The 20,533-nt window shown below is 38.6% G+C and overlaps 1 protein-coding gene across 1 annotated transcript in view; it reads left to right on the forward strand.

The window, feature by feature from the left end:
• The window catches only part of SRRM4 (serine/arginine repetitive matrix 4), a 147,121-nt gene extending 127,125 nt beyond the window's left edge, over positions 1-19,996 (forward strand). The window contains exons 9-13 of the mRNA XM_056537215.1: positions 9,290-9,606; positions 9,797-10,021; positions 11,441-11,545; positions 12,448-12,591; positions 14,721-19,996. Of these exons, the coding sequence (XP_056393190.1) occupies positions 9,290-9,606; positions 9,797-10,021; positions 11,441-11,545; positions 12,448-12,591; positions 14,721-14,961 (1,032 nt within the window). The 3' untranslated portion in view covers positions 14,962-19,996. The remainder of the gene's footprint in view (positions 1-9,289; positions 9,607-9,796; positions 10,022-11,440; positions 11,546-12,447; positions 12,592-14,720) is intronic.
• The last annotated feature ends 537 nt before the right edge of the window (positions 19,997-20,533 follow it).

Genomic DNA, 20,533 nt, shown 5'->3' on the forward strand with positions numbered 1-20,533 from the left:
CATGCGGCAGTGTTGATCCAGAAGAAGGCTAAAAAACACATAAGGGAGGAGACAATTTTGTTAATTTTAGGGAGAAAATATATATTTTCCAAAGCAAAATCTGGCAGACAAAATAAATCCCTGGATCACAGACTGCAAATGTATCCAGGCCCCTTTTGAACTTATAGTAGTTTCTCATGACAACTTCGACTGGCCGAGATTTCCATAGACTCACTGCTTTTGCAGCAAAGAACCCCCTTCTATGTTGGTGTACAAATCTTCTTTCCTTTAGGAATACAGGATACCTCCAGTCTAGTTTTGTGACCCAACATACATTCTATGTCATTTAACCCTGTTGCTAACTATATCTCTGCCACCACATGACACAGTAGGCTGATATGGTACATATTCAGTCCCATTTCATTGCCCCATGGCTGTACTACATGGGAGACATCTATGGGTTAGGCCATTTAACTGTGTAGAAACAGGATTATTCTTAAATGGTAAACTATAGAAATAAAAAGTCATGTCTATGAGAAAATTGTATGTTTCCTTACTCTATTAACGGATACAAATTGTGAAAGGCCCATATTGTTCTACATCATCATTGTCAACATTTCAAGACTTCTTGTCAAACCGGGACTTGGCAGTTCCTTATAATTGAAAAAGCAGAAGAATAGCTTTCAGGCACTGCAGAGCAATAGGAACCAGCTTAACGTGTTGGGAAATAAACAGTATACCAAATGCTGCTGTTTCTGGGAAACTGGGGCAGTGCGGCTTCAACAGTAGTATAGAAGATGTAAACTTCAATAGGAAGAGACGAAAAGAATCGCACTCACCACATACATAGTCCCGAAATTTCAAGCGTTTATTTAGTTCAGAGATGAAGCAGCACATACAGGAATGGTAATTCCATGGAGTGGGGAGTGAGAGCAGCCGCTCTTGAGATGCAGGGGCACACAGGTGGGTGGCAACTAGTTTCACGTCAGATGACGCTTCTTCCGGCCTGGCAAACACCTAGTCGGAAGAAGCGCCGGCTGACGCGAAACTAGTTGCCACCCACCTGTGTGTCCCTGTGTCTCGAGAGCGGCTGCTCTCACTCCCCGCTCCATGGAATTTCCATTCTTGTATGTGCTGCTTCACCTCTGAACAAAATAAACGTTAGAAATTTCGGGACTACGTATGTGGTGAGTGCGATTCTTTTTGTCTCTTCCTATTGAAGTTTCTTATTATTATTGTCCTGTTATTACAAAAATAGTGGTGGCCTAAATACCAGGAAGTACATACCATCAGCTAAAATTTGCTTGGGTAATAAAGAGGCGACTTTGTATGATTTGCCGTGTGTGTTCCATTTGTTTGGTTTAATCACTGTAACCTTGCAGGGTGGCGGCAGTCATCTGAAGGCAGTGTTTATCGAACATCACACTAATTGTGACTTTCAGCCGCTGTGGAGGAAGCTTGTAATTACTGTGACCTTGAGCAGATTTCAAGTCGTGGCACAGATTTAAATACACAGCTATTAAAAGTGACACCGAAATATGGTGAAAGCAAACAGTTATTTGAGCCTTCTCAGCAGGACTTGCAAGACCAATTACATATCAACACTGTTTTCAAGAGTATCTAGATACTGAGATAAAACATCGGTCACAGATGCCGGGCTTGTTATGCAGCAGGATTAAAGCAGATTTCTACAATCTGACTATAACTAGGTAAAGCAACTGACTTTGCCAAATTAATGCCCTTTGAAAACTCATTGCTGGTCTGAATAACGGAACAACTGGAATCCAATGCACTGCCAATATACTCTTCCCGATGATTCCCAGATAAGCATAGTCCAGCAGTTTTTCAGTATTTAAAAAGTATAAACCATTTATTATTTAAATGGTCGCTGTCTTTTCAGGAAACACTACAAAAATCAATAGTACTAAAGTTTTAGGAGCTTGTAGTAATTATGATATCACCTCAGTCCTTGATTTACAGCTTAGACCACCCAATACTGCTCTACAATGTCCTCCCTGCTGCTGCTTATGAATGTATGCTATAGATACATGGGGAGCAAGATCTCTTGCTCTGGTTGTATGTGTGCAGTGTATGGGAGGCATCAAAGCAGCTGGTCTATAACCACTAATTCGGGGGCAACTAAAAGTTAGAGATGGAACTTGCAAAAGGGAAAACTGATGAAAAATGACATATAGTTATAGTTTTACATTACATTATGGCCAGAGATAGTGTAATTCCTTATGTTCACAATGGTAGCTGATCCTGAAAGATTATCAATGGGTATTTTTTAAAATAAGAAATATGTATATACTAAATTTTTTTAGCCCCCCCCCCCCCTCCACTCATAAGGTGCCACAGTAACCAATCACTAGCTACAGTAAACATGTATCATGAAAATGTAGCATAGAGTGATGCTGTTTCTTGGAAACTATCCTCTTTATTTTTTCATACCAGACCAAATTTTTCCATGAAAGACATTTATCTTGTCTCAATAGAATATGCCAAACATGTCTAATAGGTAGTAGCCACGAGCCATTTCATCAGGTGGATTGAGTGTCCATTACTTCCATTCTTCCTATCTGTACCACTAGACCCAAACAATCCAGTGAAGCTTTATTGTACTGTATTAATCAATTAAGTTTAATATTACTGTATTGCTGGTGAGCTTTAAAAACTAAGGAGGATATTTAATACCCATGCATGCACAAACAAAATGTTGGTGGGCCACAATTGACATATCCTTCTAACCATGGAACAGTGCTAGTTTACTGGCATTGAATCTATCATTGGAGTATATATTAGAAATAGTTAAAATTCCCCATTTCTTCATACTTAATCTACATTTTTGAGTTGAGTATGGTTCTTGACCATCACTCAAAGAGTAATAGGGCTCAAAGGGGACAAATGGTTGTAGATTTCTGTTCAAAAAATGCTTTATTCATTGAACCCTAGTTCTACTTTAGCTATCTCTAAAGCTATCAGGAAAACAAAAAAAAAAAATAAAAAAAAAAAAATATATATATATATATATATATAAATATGTTTATAATTCCATTATTTAGTGCCAACATATTCTGCAGCATTGTACATAAATTGTTATCACTCACATCAGTGTTAGTTCCCAACGAGGACAGGGTTGTGGGAGGAAACCAGAGTACTCACGCCAAAATAGGGAGAACATGCAAACTCCCTTGGTGGGATTTGAATCCAGGGCTGCAGAGCCACAAGGCTGCTAACCACTGATAGGTAGATATATATATATATTAGATAGATAGATATCACAATAGGGAAGCAGCACATCCAAAAACTGGTTCAAAACAAAAGTGGTGCACACGGAAACCAGACCTGGGTCAAGGGTCCATATACTAAACAGAAGAAGGAATGTCCCCAGCACACAGTTCCAAAAAAAGTGAAGGTTTATTCTATCAAAAATGAGTGTCCATAAGCAATATTTCAACCAGCTCACCTGGCCTTTCTCAAGCTCCTTGAGAAAGCTCCTCGAAACATTGCTTTTGGACACTTGTTTTTGATGGAATAAACCTTCACTTTTTTTGGAACTGTGTGCTGCAGACATTCCTTCTTCTAGATAGATAGATAATTTAAGGAAAAGGCAGTGGCCCTCGAGGTCATGAAAAAAATAGATTATTTATTCATCTCTGTGTGCAGTGAGGTTTCGATGGTCTCATACCATCTTTCTCAAGCAACTTGTGTTACATCATGTGACTTTTTATGGCCATGCAGGGCCAATGAAAAAATTTGCATAATTATACAAACAAAGTGAAAAAAACATGTTACAGTGCATACATATAGTGCAAACATAAGGAATAGCCATATACACTCATTTACAATAATCAGCATGGCATTCGATTTTCTGTGCAAGTATTAGATTCATATATACAGTGCATACCGTAATCGTGACGCAAGTGGTCTGTGTATTAGTGTTGATGAGATGGACGGAGGGACAGGATCACTCGCCATAGATCGCTAGATGGTGTGTGGCATGGATCATGGTATTTCCTGGTTCCGTCCGTGTAACCGGAAGTGGCGACGTGTCCGTCAGTCACGTTTTTGGTCATGTCATAACTGTTACTGTGGAGTTGAGACACTAACCTCTGCGCATGCGCATGGCAGCTTCGGAGGGTCATGGCGCCATCTTGCATATGGGAAAACAGTGCCCTTATCCCGGAATAGTCACACAACATTCTTCTCTTTGGTATTCAGCACAATGGGGCCTGAAGTGTCACGGAAACCGTTGGCGTATCAAGCCCCATATACTTGAGCAGTCTTTACCACAACCATAGGCAGTGGTCCACTGCCTATGGTTGTGGTAAGGACTGCTCTAGTATATGGGCTTGATATGCCAACGGTTTCCGTGACACTTCAGGCCCCATTGTGCTGAATACCAAAGAGAAGAATGCTGTGTGACTATTCCGGGATAAGGGCACTGTTTTCCCATATGCAAGATGGCGCCGTGACCCTCCGAAGCTGCCATGCGCATAGGTTAGCGTGTCAACTCCACAGTAACAATTATCACATGACCAAACACATGACCTCCGGACACGTCGCCACTTCCATTTTCGGGGACGGAACCAGGAAATATCTTGATCCACGCCACACACATCAAGCGATCTATGGCGAGTGATCCTGTCCCCCCGCCCATCTCATCAACACTAATACACAGACCACCTGCATCACGATTACAGTATGCACTGTATATATATTAATCTAATACTTGCACAGAAAATCGAATGCTATGCTGATTATTGTAAATGAGTGTAAATGGCTATTCCTTATGTTTGCACTATATGTATGCACTGTAACATGTTTTTTTCACTTAGTATAATTGTGCAAATTTTCTAGTTGGCCCTTCGTGGCCATAAAAAGTCACATGATGTAACACAAGTTGCTGAGAAAGATGATGTGAGACCATCAAAACGTTGCTGCCCACAGAGATGAATAAATAGTCTCTTTTTTTCACGACTTGGAGTGCCACTGTCTTTTCCTTAAATTATTTACAAGAAGATCCTGGACCAGGACCCTGGCTGGAGGTCACCCACTCACTACATAGGAGTGCTGCTTTCTTCTTTGATCTCTAGATAGATAGATATCTAAGTAAGAGAAGAAGTAGCACTTCTATAGACGAAGGGTCCCAGTTCCAGGGCCACAGATGAATTCAAACAAGGAGAGTCACCACAGCACACACGGATGAAGTGAATGAGTGTAGCTTTATTCCAACACAGACTGGCGACATTTCGGTCACACCATTATGACCTTTCTCAAGAGCTTCAGAAAGGTCATAATGGTGTGACCGAAACATCGCCAGTCCGTGTTGAAATAAAGCTTGACTCATACACTTAATCCTTGTGTGCTGCGGTGACTCTTCTTGTTTAGATAGATATGAGAAAGGTAGATAGATACTAAATTATGTAACACATTTTCTTTGTAAATGGAAATCACCTTAAATTAATTTCATCATTCACAATTTGAACACATTGACATGTACATGTACAATTTCTATTATTAATCACCATCATTGAAAATAATGTAACTAGTGTTGATAATATAGCCATATAACAGTCCCCCAAACCTCTATAATGTGTAACATGTCAGGATAAACTACAATTGATAGGACGGGCTTCTGTTCCAGAACCAGATGAATGAGTCATTGTAGTACAAAGTAGTTGCAGCAAATAGCTTTCAGCAACACATCAAACACAACATTAATTAAACAACATGAATATGAAAATAGTAGATAGAGATCTGCATGCAGACATCAGGGAAAAAAGATTGTACTGCAGAAAATATCTTCAGATGTAGTCAGATAAAATCTTTTTACCTAGCATTAATGTAGCATATTTGTGTCAAATTATGCCAAAATTATAGATGCAGTTTGTGTGCTTACTTTCATCACTCCCAACAGGGATTGGGCAAAGCATAGTAATTTATAAATATATATATATATATATATATATATATATATATATATATATATACAGATCTTAACATGTTACAGAAGAGGATTAACAATAAATCAATACACTCATTTTAAAGGGGTACTCCACTGGAAAAATTATTTGTATTTTTTTAAACTTGTGCCAGAAAGTTAAACAGATTTGTAAATTACTTCTATTAAAATATCTTAATCATTCCAGTACTTATTCGCTGCTGTATGCTCCACAGGAAGTTCTTTTCTTTTTTATTTTATTTTCTGTCTGACAACAGTGCTCTCTGCTGACACCTCTGTCCATGTCAGGAATTGTAAAGAGAAGGAGAGGTTTGCTATTGGGATTTGCTCCTACTCTGGAAAGTTCCTAAAATGGACAGAGGTGTCAGCAGAGACCACTGTAATCAGACAGAAAGGAAATAAATAAAGAAAAGAACTTCATGTGGGGCATACAGCAGCTGATTTTTAATGTGGTTCTAGTGATTGATTTTTTACATAAATATACATAAATATATTTCACATACAAAGCAGAATGGACACATGAACCCCCTCCATTATACTCCGAGAGTGCTTGCCTCTTTAAGAATATTTTTTAAAAAAAACTTTGCAAACTTTAAAAAAAGATCCCTAATTATATGTAAGAGAGACATTGCAAACAAAATACTTCTTTATGAAATGCTGGTTAACAACTTTGGCAATAGAAATTGCCTGTAATAACACTTGTTATTATTACCTGGGTATTTAGCATTCTGAATATCTTACTGAATACATTTTGTGAATAAATCATCTGAATAGTTCTAAAAAAATAAGAAAAATAAATAAGAATTAAGGAGGCAAAATAGGAAATAAAAGAGACAAAAAACTATTCTGGTAGAGTTAATAGGATCTTCTCTTTTAGAAATCCACTTTTCTAATATACCTGTCTATATGCTCAGTTTTAGGTCCAGTAGGCAGATTCCTTCCAGCAATGGGGCATATATATACTAGTGCAAATGTACTTTATTTCTGGCATAATTTGCACCAAAAGAAATATGGCTTCATAGGTCCCACACCCAGTCCCCAAGGCCCACCAACAATCAAGGATTAGATTTTTTTTATTGGTTCTATCCCAGTAAACAACTGAAAAAAACTGTGAAGTTGGTGGACTTGGTTGGGGACCAGTGTCAGTAAAAGGAGGGTGGCTTAAGATGTGACACTAAATAAAACTAATAATTCTAGGGTCTAACAATACCTTGTACAAGCTCATAAGGTATTTTTAGCCCTTAAGTTTAACTTTGATAAATCAAGTGCATTCTTAGACTCTCTAGTCTAAGTTTGCACTGTCTAAGATTTGAATAGTTTTAGTGAATCTTGGCCTATAGAGAGGTCTCTAGTCAGGGATCCATATGGTATTAAAGGCTGCCACCGTTGAAGCAGACAGGCAGTCACGGTAACTTTACATAAAAAATGTACGGCCTAGATCGGTGAGGATGGATCTTGTAACATTTTTGTTTTTTTGGGGGGAGGGGATTTATGTGCAACTGTTTCACACCTTTTGAAGCTTGCACTTTTTTTTCACTTTATGACAGTTTTAATTGCACAAAATGGCAAATTAGCAATTCCTTCAATACACTTTTTTTTTGACGTGTAGATTATATACCACCTATTGAGTGGAGTTGCTCAAAAATTTAGCGACTACACATAGCTCACCACACATAAACTGCACCCCTTTTATACCAAAGCCACATCCCTTTGGTGAAGAACTTACAAAACTCTTACAAAATTATTTAACCCTTGATAAAGTTATTATCAATTATTTTATGTGAAAGTCATTGGAAGTAGAAGTTACTTTAACGTTGTGACTGGCTAGCTTCGGTTTGACTGAAATCCCAATTTTTCTGTATGTAATTTTGAGTATTAGAGGTCATGTTTACCTCCATAATAAAATGTTTCAAATTTTTTACATTTGTGTTTATAAGGAATTATATTACTGTTAGACAACTATCTTCTCCGCAGTTTTAAGGGTTCTGTAATGGGCACCCAATATCCCCCTACTTTTACATATCATGCATATCTCTATCTGGACTGGTAGAACAACCAGGTACAATGAAAAATAGACCTTATCATTGTCATAATTTTTTATTTTTTTTTTATTTTTTTACCTTATAGAGAAACTGAATCAAACTTATCCAAGTCTCTCATTTATAACAGAGATATATGGACAATTAACAATTGTCTGGAGACCAGAGGATAGAGTGGACACAAATATAAATAGTGTTACTATGGTGGAAACTTTCCTACATACATAAATGCATAATAACTTATAATGTGTCTACTCATGTTATTGTAGCAGGGATGGGGATAAGGTGAAGAGAAGCAATTCTAATGAAAGATGTAAGTAAGGATTTAGGCTGGGAAGATTGGGTCCATGGTGGCAACTCATATACACGCTAAAATGCCTGATAAATGCATCATAACTTTGGTCTGTTTTTTTGGGGCACAAATCCTTTTGCTTACGATACTCTTCTACTCATGTAATTGCACACGGGAAATTACAAGTTACAGGGCCGGTGCCACGGTGAAAATAGAAATTCTAATTTAAAAAGTAAGCAATGATTTAGGCTGGGAAGATTGGGTCCACTAAGGTCCGTGAGCAATGTTTTAGTCGAATGTTTCTAGTGCACCACAAGTTATTGTGTCAGACATAACGCTATACACATCAAAGGTCAGTTTTTTTTTTTTTTACCTAACCTTTCATTCTTAGTGATTTAGAACAAAGTAACATTGAAGTATTGTACTTGTCTTATGTCTGTTCAAAAAAGTAAATAAGATGACAGGCTTTAAGCACTTTGTCCCAGCTGTCTGACTGCTAGGCTTCCACTACACTGAAAGGTATGGCTTTGTCTCTTTCAATACTCTAATTAAATCAGTAGAACACATTGAGAACAATTGTACTTGATAACAGCTACGTTAAATGTAGCAATTCTTCTCTGAAACCTGCATCCCATTTGCTGTGCCAATGTTTAATCAGAGAGAAAGCTCATTACATTTATAGCAGTACCTCTTTTCTTTCTCACTCTAAGTCATTCTTTTTCTATGGGTGCATGCCAAAATCGTGCATGATGTCAGTATCATTGCAGCTCTCACTGTCTGCAGGCTCCTCTGTGGACTTTCTGTACAGATATTTTTTTAAATTTAGTTTTCTCCTCTCATTTTCTCACTGCCCGCTCCTTTGTTTTAGTTCTTTTTTCTTTCCAGTTAATAAAATATACAGTATACAGAGAATTTAAACAAGATTAATTCTGGAAAAGTGACTATGGTATTCAGTGACAAGTTGCTTTACAAGTGTTGGGTTCCACCTATGTCAACACTCTTTTGTGTTTTCAGATTTCCCAATCAGTCCCTGGTCTTTTGGTCACAACAGAGAATCATGGAAGTTGTCAGAAGGATGTCTCAAACGAATATGACTCGGGAAATGATATAAGCACCCCTCCCTCGATGCAGACAAGTTCCTCTGTGTTGAAGATAAACCAGGACAAAGAGAGTCCTATTCTTCAGGGTTTTGGACATGTCCCTTCATCTGTGAAGACTCCAAATGGCCACAGTGACAACATCTCTGATTCAGGGAACTCATCTGCCAGTTGTTTCTCTTTTAGTAAAGATTCATCACTTCATTTGGGAGATACACGGACGTTGGCAAAAAGGTGAAGAACTAAAAATGTTGAGGGCTACATTAATAAACTAGGTGTCTAGGATGTTATCAGAATTATAAACTCATTAAACCAGAGATTTGCAATATCCAACAATTGTCCATATGTACATCATACAATATTTTTATCTAGTTTTTGATTCTTGCGATATATCAATTTAGATTCATGTCTCTTTGTTCTTCAGAGATTTGTCCTCTTGTCTCGGCTGCCTTGAGGAACACAAAAGTGTATCTGACATATCGCCTGACAGGACATCTGTACACAGACATCGATCACGGAGCTCCTCATACAGAAGCACCAGAAGGTCTTACTCCCGTAGCTCAAGTCATTCCATCAGCTCTTACTCTTCTTACTATAGGTCATCTTCAGACAGAAGGTCCCGAAGTAGGTCCATTTCTTCAGGTGCAAGGTAAGTTCTCAGAAGTATGGTCTGCTATGTGCTCTTGTGTGTTCATGAATACAGAAAATGTTCAGATGTAGTTAGAAACACATATGTTATAATAGGGAAATATATTGCTTCTCGTTTATTTTCTATCATATAGTTTAATGATATCAAAACGTGATATTAAAGTGGCAGCTCTCTGAATGTATCACAGAGCTGCTTGATGTTCATAATTCATGCTACACCTATAGAATTTTTAGGGAAGACTGACCATGAAAGGGGGTTCTACATTTTGAACAATCACTTCATGTCAGAGAGACCTGGCAGTTAGTGTTTAGTTTCCCTGCAGCGCCACCATGCAGTAGAAATTAAGCATTACACACTTTTCATTGAAATCAATAAGTTGTTTATGAAATGCAGGATAAGAAAGTACTCCGGAGATAGAGCTCTTTGTAACCACTACTCCGTCGGGCAAAGAGATGAGGTTCCTGAACAGGAAAATCACCTCTTTTAACTCACAAGTTTCTAATAAAATATATGAAAATTGGTTCTCTAAACTGGACAATTCCTTTATGAGTCACTGACTATATGCTATTGTAGCAAGTAGAGCAGTGATCTTCAAACTGTGGACCTCCACAGCCTGCTTGTTGGCTGTCCAGGTATGCTGGAAGTTGTAGTTTTCCAACAGTCTGAGGTCCACAGTTTGGAGACCACTGAGGTAGAGAACGGCAAATTTTATTTCAAGCAGCTTAGATAACTTCAGACAACTTCTGCTCTTTGACTTAAAGGAAAACTGTCACATGTTCACTCCCGCACTAACCACAGGTACTGACGGATAGTGCAGGGGACACTGATGCATATGATTCCTATCTTGCCCGGATCCGTTTGGCCGTTCACCCGCAATCTTAGTTTTATATACGGTATATATATCTATATATGCAAATGTGGCTGTAACTGGCTCGGGCAGGCTTTTCAGTAACCTAGTGGCACTGTGACGTCAGTGCTGCCCATCTGCAGCACCGCCCGCTTATGAATATTCATCCCCTCTCCCTCCGGCTCTACCTCTTCCCGACGTTCCTAACTGGTCTTCACTGCGCATGTCAGGAAACGGCACATGCGCAGTGAAGACCAGTTAGGGCGGCGCTGACGTCACTAGGCTCCTGAAAACCCCGCCAGTGACAGTTACAGCCACATTTGCATATATATAGAAAAACTAAGATTGCGGGCGAATGGCCAGACGGGTCCGGGCAAGGTAGGGATCATATAAATCAGCGTCCCCCGCACTATCCGTCAGTACCTGTGGTTAGTGTGAGAATGATCATGACAGTTTTCCTTTAAGATATACTAAATGGGGTTTTGAAAAAATAAAATGTAAAATTATCGTAAAATAAATCATCTTAACATTTTTATCCAGCTCTATCATATAATCATTATCTTTCATTACAGGTCATACTCAAGATCTACCAGCTATTCATCCAAATCAGCCAGGAAGAGCACCGGAAGTAGAAATTCACGAAGAAGTCCTAGTTACTCCCGCTACAGTCCCACCAGGTACTTAAATGAAATGGACAGACAGTAGAATTTACAATCATGCTCTATTTATTATCGTTTATTAAGACTGCCTTTTATACTTTATACTCTCACATCAAACTTGAATAATCTAAACTCTCACATCAAACTAAATAATCCATTTGGCTTAAAACTAAAACATAAGTCGGATGTAGCATAAGTCAATGTTTTAATAACTTGTCTTATCTGCCAAAGTGATAAGGAAATGTAGGTGTGGTCTCCCGGAATTTGCACATGGCACAAAAAAAGATTTTTGTCTGTTAGAGAATTCAGTATTTGACAGATTTTTTGGTGTGGTTCAAACCTCAACAACTGTGGTATATTTTATGCCACCAAATAAATAAAAAAATAAAATATATCATTATTAGTAAATGTTGGTTTACATATTTATTGTTGCTATCCCTTGTCAGCCTAAGAGGGTGTTCACACTACGTAATTTCCACGGAATTCCGCTTGCGGAATTACGCACGGTAAACTTTAACACCAGTGTGAATGGGTCCTTCACGAGACCTGTTCCGCTGCTGAAATTGTTCCGCACAGAGAATGAACATGTCCATTCTTTCTGCGGAATTCCTCGAGCACTGCATAGCATAGTGACGGCGCAGTGCCACGTATACTGCTTATGGCTGCCAGATCTGAATCTCCACTTGCTGGATTCTGCGAGCTGAGATTCAGAAAGATTTGCCCAATGTGAACACACCCTCAAAGTTGACTAGTTGGTTCCTAACTGATACTGAATTATTGAGCTTTGTTTATGATCATTTTCTACCCAAAACACTCTCCAGTGTTAACAATGTTAACTAGAATAATCAGATTGAAATACATTATTTCCTGCATTATTGCTAAAATATCTATTTTTGAATAATCTAAATCAATTCCAACAGAGATCGAGAGAGAACCAACAAGTATGATTCTGTTGAAAAGGAAACTCGTAAAGGAGGTCACCGGACAAGACGCAGCTCCTATTCACCTATGAGAAAGCGCAGAAGGGATTCACCAAGTCACCTGGAAGCAAGAAGAATCACTAGGTAAAGAACGTGATAAGAATACATCAAGATCAAATAGAGAGTGTATCAGTCTGAATATAAGTGAAGTATTAAATTCCTTTGATTTTCAATTAACGTTTATTACTGAGACCTCATTAATATTCTGCCAAGATAAAATGACCTTCACATACTTCTTATAGCCAAAGAACATCAGCAGTGAAAAACTCCAAGAAACCAGCTATCATATAGTATACTATTAATAATGCCAACATGTCTTTGGGACAATGGGGGGAATTTATTAAGATTGGCATTTCATAGCCGCAGTGTTTCAAACCACTGCCAATGTATAATATGGAATGTGAAGCTCCGCTTGAGGCAGTCACAGAAATCTATGCCAACTTTGAGCAGGAGTGGATTACCATTAAAAATTAACAGGAGGAAATTGTAGTAAAAACAGGAAAGCCAATTCCCTTCATGCGTAGCTACATAGCAGCACAAATCAGCCAAAATTTGCAAAATTTTTGTGCAAACCAGAGGATTATTTGTATAAACCAATTTGTGCCCCCCATGAGTAAGAATAGACAGAATATAGAATTCTCCAGACTCTTTCACTTTTATCACACGTTTCCCGCATCATTCTGCACTTAATACCCCATAAACAGTCACCTTGAATTATTAAAATGTGTAAGAAAAAAACTAAAGAGATTTTGCCCCCAGCAACCAATCACTGCTCAGCTTTACCATAGCTTGTTATCATAGGAATACTGAGCTGTGATTGGTTGCCGTGGGGAAAAATCTCTCAGTTTTTCTCTCACAGATTTTGATACATCAGGGCCAGAATGGTAGAAATCTTTGCAAATTTATTGAAAATAAATAAACAAAAATATTGCACTGGCATAATTTTTCAGACCCTTTACTCAGTACTTAGTTAAAGCCCATTTGGCAGTGATTACAGCCTCCAGTCTTCTTGGGTATGATGCAGCAAGGTTTGCACACCTAGATTTGGGGTTGTTGCCATTCTTCGCAGCTCCTCTCGTTCATTGAGAGTTCTGTAGGGAAATATAACTGATCTCCTATCCAAAGGATAGGGAATAAGTCATAGATCGCGGGAGGTCTGACTGCTGGGACCCCCGCGATCTCCTGAAGGGGTCACAGCAGTCTGCTGGAAGGGGGCGTGCCGACCCCCGCATGAAGAGGCAGCTGACACATCCCCTCAATTTATCCCATAGAGATACATGGAGGGGACTTGTGGCCCCATTCTGGAGATCGCGAGGGGGCCCACGATCTATAACTTATCCCCTATCCTTTGGATAGGAAATTAGTTATATTTCACTACACTACTCCTGTATATATATAAATATATATATATATATATATATATATATATATATATATACAGAATATCTCTGTACTTAGCTCCATTCAGCTTACCGTCAACCCTGACCAGTCTCCCTGTCCCAGCTGCTAAGAAACATCCCCACTGCATGATGTTCCCACTACAATGTTTCACTGTAGGGATAGTATTGGACAGGTCATAAGCAGTATGATCATGTAGATAGTATATATATATATATATATATATATATATATATATATATATATATATGATGTATAATAAAATATTGCTCTTATAAACAAATCAAGTTTATTGATACATGATTGTTCTCTTTTTATGACTCAATTGAATGTCACTTCATGGTATTTGTTCATATAAGTAAGGTTTATCACATCTACATAGCTTTGCATGTTGTACACAATTCTATGTTAACGCCTGTAAATCATTTTGTCCTAGTTATTTTTCTCCTCTAAGTTCATAGTAAAGATACATACATGCAGTTCCCAAAAGGGCACATATTATTTCATGAAATATGTTGGTGACATGATAATTATGTTATTTCATACTTTTTATTTTCTAGACATAGTGGAGTAGCAGAAGGCACCTGAGTCTTATCTTAGAGCAGACATGTCTACTGTGTTTTAAATAACCATTTATTGTGAGGAAGTCCACATCAGTAAGGTTTTATATAAATTTCCAGCAGAGAGCAGCAGCAATGTATCATCTAAAAATACATAGAAGTTATCAAAAAGAGCCCCGTCCTTACAACTTGGCATTTCAGCCATGGAACTCCATCACAAGCTGTCTAATGTGTTTGTCATTCTTCTCCACACAGTGCTCGCAAACGTCCCATCCCATATTACCGGCCTAGCCCTTCGTCATCAAGCAGTGACAGCAGCACCCCCTCTTGGTACAGTCCAAGAAGCAGATCCAGAAGTCGCAGTTACTTTAGTCACAGAAGTAGTCGGAGCAGAAGCCGCAGCAGTGACTGGAACAGAAGCTCTCGGGAACACAGTAGGAGTCATAGTAGAAGCTGGAGCCGAAGTTCTGACTCTTGCGACAGCATCAGGCGCTGAGACTCCTGCTTGGGTTTCCATGTTATTCATACAAAGCTCTGCAGCACGGCTAGTGAAATATTTCCCATCAACATCCATGTCCACCGGTATGCTTCTGATAATCAGACATGCTGCAATTTCCCTCTCTACAACAATGAACAGAACGTGTGAGGATACATAGAAACATATGGAGAAGCGTCCAGAGTCCTCCTTTCTTACAAGCTGAGCCATCACATCCACCTCCACCCCCCTGCGCTGTCATAGTAAAGTACTTATCAGTCCAATACTTGGGGTCTTCATGACTCTCGTACACCACATGGAATGGCAAGCATGTGGCAGAGTAACCACTCAGATGCTAAAGTCAGCTTCCTAACACCAACAAGGGCCCTGAATGCTGATACTGTGGTTGAGTACAAGAAATTCCCAACAATGCAAATTGGCTTTCATTACAATCACTTGTTTCAGTTTAGTAAAGACAGGGTTAAATGTATCGATTTACTGGCAGCTATAAAGACTCCATAACTGAAGCTATAAAGCTACTTTCCCATGTAAGTGGTACGTTATGAAAGCTTGACTTGGCGTGTATTTTTTACACATAGGACTTTATTGTGAGTATCCATCTGGGCTGCAATAATCCAATGTGACTGTGTTCCCACATCTACGGTACAAAGTGAGAATGTGCTAACAACCTCCCCATGGTCTACATTCCAAAAACAGTAAGAACAATAATTGCCGCATCTCAATGAAGAATAGACATGAGGCTTTGTCTTCTCTACCCTCCATAGGCAATTGCTGTAATTGTTGTTTATTACTTATTTATTTATTATTTATTTTTTTATTCATATAAGCGTAATTGGACAGTGTGTGGGAAAAATATTCTGAAACTAGAGGAACCTAAAGAGCTTACAACACGTGCATTACTTTTTTTTTTTACCAAGGTTATGGAAAGTTGTGTAGAAACAGAGGGGGTCATAGGTAAAATGTGTGTTACTGTATATATGTCATATTGGGAGACAAGAAAGTTGTGCAGGACTGTTACACATGAAAACAGTGTCAGTAATATATACATATGGCACATATACCTGTTCAGACTATTTTATGCATGTCCCCCAAGTATGAACATGATGTGTGGAAATTGTGTTTTCTCTGAGGTAGAGGTCTAGAAATTAGAGGTGAGTTCTTTCCTGTATACTAGAAACAGATCACCTTGCTGTACAGAACCCTACAGGACACACTGTATGATTAAATAATGTAACAACCGGGTCTATATCGCCAACACCAGCCCTGTCAGTTTTAGATAGGTGACCTAGAAGGTTGTATTATTATTAGTTTAACAGAGTATAAACTAACAATTTTCTCAATATATAGCCATCATTTACGTTAAGAGTGGAGTGTAGTTTTCTTTCAGTTTTTTTTCCCTGACATAGTTTTTCATGATATTTACAAAAATTTCCCTAAGATAAGCATTTTTCCCTACATTTTGCTTTTTTTTTCACAACTGCGCTGAGTAGTTTTCCAGAGCTCAAATCCACTACATATTATGTGGGAACATTAAAAAAATTGCTTGAATTTTTCAAAATGGACGGGGAAATGCTCACTTTTTCAGTGACCAAACAAACAATGCCCCTTTTTTCCGGTTTTCTGAGTAAAGTGTAGCGTTAGTAGGTTTCTTTTTTATTGTTCGTTGGAAATTCTGGCGCACGACACATGCAACACAAAACAAAATTCCAAAGCTACTTAGAAAAACCTTAGTAAATGAGGCCCAATTTGTTTTTAGATTTATTGCACAAATAGGGTTTAAAAATATATAGTGACTGCAATCACAAGTCCAAGGGGCAAAGAAGAATTTGAACCAAAAGTAATGGAATTTTTGGTTGTACTCAGATGTTCAGTCATTGCAATGCATGTGAGTGAAATTTGTGAAATCTCCATACTAGGTGTGGAACTGCAGATCCTGGCAGATAGGTGCTGGGGGTGGGATAAAATTAACCATACCTGGTGGTGCTAAGCTGCAGCTGCATGCCTCCTTGCTCCCTCTCCCACCCTGCTTTGACTAATTGACATACAGGGCTGAAAGCTAAGCCCTGTACATCAATTATGCATGGTGGGGGTAAGAAAGAGTGGAGTAGCAGCATGTATCTTTCCTCCTCCCCCCTGCTTTGACTGATTGACAGTACTGGAAGCCCCATACATGAATCATACAGGATAGGGAGAGTGAAGGAATGCTGCTGTGCAATTCAGCTCCACCTCTTCAGGTGCTAAAAAAAAAAAAAGGCACTTTTATGACTTTGTAAAAGCAATCAGCAAAACTAAAGCAGTATAACATAACATGTTTGCGGATTGGAATGCATTTTTAAAGTGACAGGTTCCCTTTAAAGGGGTGTGGTATGGTGAGGAGGTGTGGCTTATAAGTTATCTAAAGGCATAGCACATGTTTGGCAGATGACGCCTAGTGCATACATTGTACCATGACAGATTTCCCTATAAGAGATATTTATCATAATTTGTGAGACTTTAAAAGAAGAAAATGGATCAGTCTTGTTTTGGTTAAATCTGCCTTAATTTGCTTATTTGAAAACCACGCACATAGGAAGGGAATTCTTGCAATCATGCCCTATCATTCCCCTTGTAGTTAATCTAAGCATTCATCATCCTGACAGTGTACATGTTTATCAGCTCCGTGTTGGTACAAGCAGTAATGAATTAATGTTTGCTGACCTTGTACAAGTGTATTGTTCTGCTTTAGGGTATGTGAGGAATTGGAGAGGAATTTACTCGAGTAATTCCGCTCGCTTATTCCTCTCCAATTCAGTCAGCAGTGAAAAACCCAATAGAGTTTAACTGTATTTCCCCTCCTTAGTTCACACTGAGGAATTTGTAGCAAGCGGAATTCCAACGCTGAATTCCGCTCCGCATGAAGAATGAACATGTTCTTTCTTCATGCGGAATCTGCATCTTTGTTCCATAGAAATCAATGAAATCTTTTTTCAGCCTGATGTCGTTACATTGGGAATTCGTGTGGAATTTGCACGGAATATCCACAAAACTCCGCACAAATTCTGCTTGGAAGGACTTTCACCAATTAGGGAAATTCTGTGGTGTATGACTATTATTTTTGAGAACTACCCCTTATTCCCCATTGACTTCTTTTCAATTGCCTGATTCACACCATGTAATTCTGCACACTGGACTCTACAGTCCCCTCCGCTGATTTCCTTTATCTTGCAGCTGCAGAACTTCTACATTTTCCAATGATTATATATTTTCTAAATAGAGAGATACAAATGGAATATTCAAGTAGGATGGTAATATAAGGCATGTCACACAAGTACACTGCTTGCATATTCGAAAACACCTTGCAGATATTCTTTGAATTGCTTTGTTTTCTGACATCTTTTCCTTCTGCCTTAATTTTCTCTATTTGGAAAATGAGATAAATGATGCACATAGAAAATCTCCCCCTGGATGGTTAAATGGGAACAACATACTGTTGACTTTTGTTTTAATGGCCAAGCAATTATGACATCATAGACATCAAAAGAAAACAGCTTAAAGGGGTACTTGGCCCCTAGACATCTTTTCCCTATCCAAAAGGATAGGGGATAAGATGTCTGATCACGGGGTTCCACCACTGGGGACCCACGCAATCTCGGCTACGGCACCCCAGACTTCGCTCTGTGCCGGATAACTGGTGATGTGAGCAGAAGGCTCGTGACGTCACGGCCACGACTCCTCAATGCAAGTCTAATGGAGGGGGCGTGGTGGCCATCAGGCCCCCTCCCATAGACTTGCATTGAGGAGGCGTGGCTGCGACGTCACATGGGGCATGACTGACATCATAAGCCTCCGGCGCTGCACCTGATGCTCTAAACAAATGCTGGGTGCAGCAGGGAGATCGCACGGGATAAGATGTCTAGGGGCGGAGTACCCCTTTAAACGGTTAGGCTCCAGCAGCAAATGACAGGGACCATCAGTTACAGGGTTGTTTCACAATTAGCATTTATTTTGCATCCAGATCCTAAAGCATGTGGTAAAATGAAAAAAAAATAATAATTTTTTTGCTGCATTTGCTGTTTTTTTTTTTGTTTTGTTTTTTCCCAAAGAGCAATATGCTTTGCCTTTTCTCCATAGGCTTCTTTATAAGGCCTGAAAAGTACCCCAAAAAATCAGGTTTTAAATCTTACAATATAAAAAAAAACAAAAAACTGCAAACATACTGTGCATAAAGGAAGCCTAGTGGCTTCTGAGATCTGATTAATGTATAATAATGTCAGTCATCAAAGAAACAAGGTACCAGGGGTGAATCTTGAAGGGTATCCAGAGCCTGAATGTCTGAATGCCCCTCTTCATTGGCCTGAGCATTTAGCGCCAGGTTTTAGTTATTGATTTCCTTATTTATTTATTGTATTTATGAATTAATTTATGTATTTATTGTGAGAAATGATATTGTCATTCCTTTTTATACATGTTCTTCTGCCTGGTTACTGTGTTGCTCAGTGTGTTACAAATTAAACGATTATGGGATGTTTATTTCTATTCTACAATGTGTTATTGGGAAGGTTTCTTCATAATATAACAGAATCGATAGCATAATATGTTGTGTTAAAAAATTCCATCCAGCTAAGTCAACGTACTGCTTGAAAAATAATGGGTCTGCCAGAAAGATAGTGTAAAAAATGTCTGGGATGTGGTGGAAATGATGTAGGGCAGCCTTCTCTACCAAGTCATTATTTCCATTGACAATGTGTTACAACGTGGGATGTTTCTTTTATATGATGTACCTTCATCTTCTGGGTTTCTGTATGCTGCTTTAAGATATTTATTGGGTTTGGTTGTCAAATTGTTTCTTTATTTAATGCTTGATATGTAATGTATTTATTGTTAGTGGTCTGGGTGAGAACCAACCGTCACACTTGAATTACCTCCGTGTTATTACTGTGCTAATCCATTTGCTGCTTTGTATTTATGTTATACCTTAAACAATGTACAAACTGGTTTTGGTGGGAACTTTACAGTTTCTTTGGCTGTCTTTATTTATGTTAATGTATATTTTATTTTACATTTCTTTTATAGTCTGAGACATTATCTTAATGTTTAATTGTTCAGAATCCTGAGCGTCATTACCTCATTGTCCTAAATATGCCCATACACATTAGACTGGCATCGAACCTTCCATTTTCTATGGGATTGGATGACTAATCTGTATAGAAGTTTTCTGACTTACCTTGATGGCAGATGTAGAGACTGAACATATCCATTTTTTTTCTCACAGGAGATAAGCCACTGCCAGAGGTGTCTGACAGCAGCATACTCCTTCGTTCCTAATCAGACAACATAAATGCTTAGCCAGGCATCTATGTGCATGGGGGAGGCGATAATTCTGAAGTACATGGCCAACTGATAGTTTTTAATGATTCACAGTAGGATATATCTGATTTGACAAGAATGGGGTCAAAACAACAGATTATGGAAGTACAAGCCATGTGAGGCTGATGTAATGGGCTGGACTAAATGTTTCCTGATTTCCATAAGTTTCCATCTAATAAACATATGTTTACAATTCAAAGGTGGGTGAATGACATGTTAAAAATCT

The sequence above is a fragment of the Hyla sarda genome, chromosome 1, assembly GCF_029499605.1.
Source record: "Hyla sarda isolate aHylSar1 chromosome 1, aHylSar1.hap1, whole genome shotgun sequence".
NCBI lineage: Eukaryota > Metazoa > Chordata > Amphibia > Anura > Hylidae > Hyla > Hyla sarda.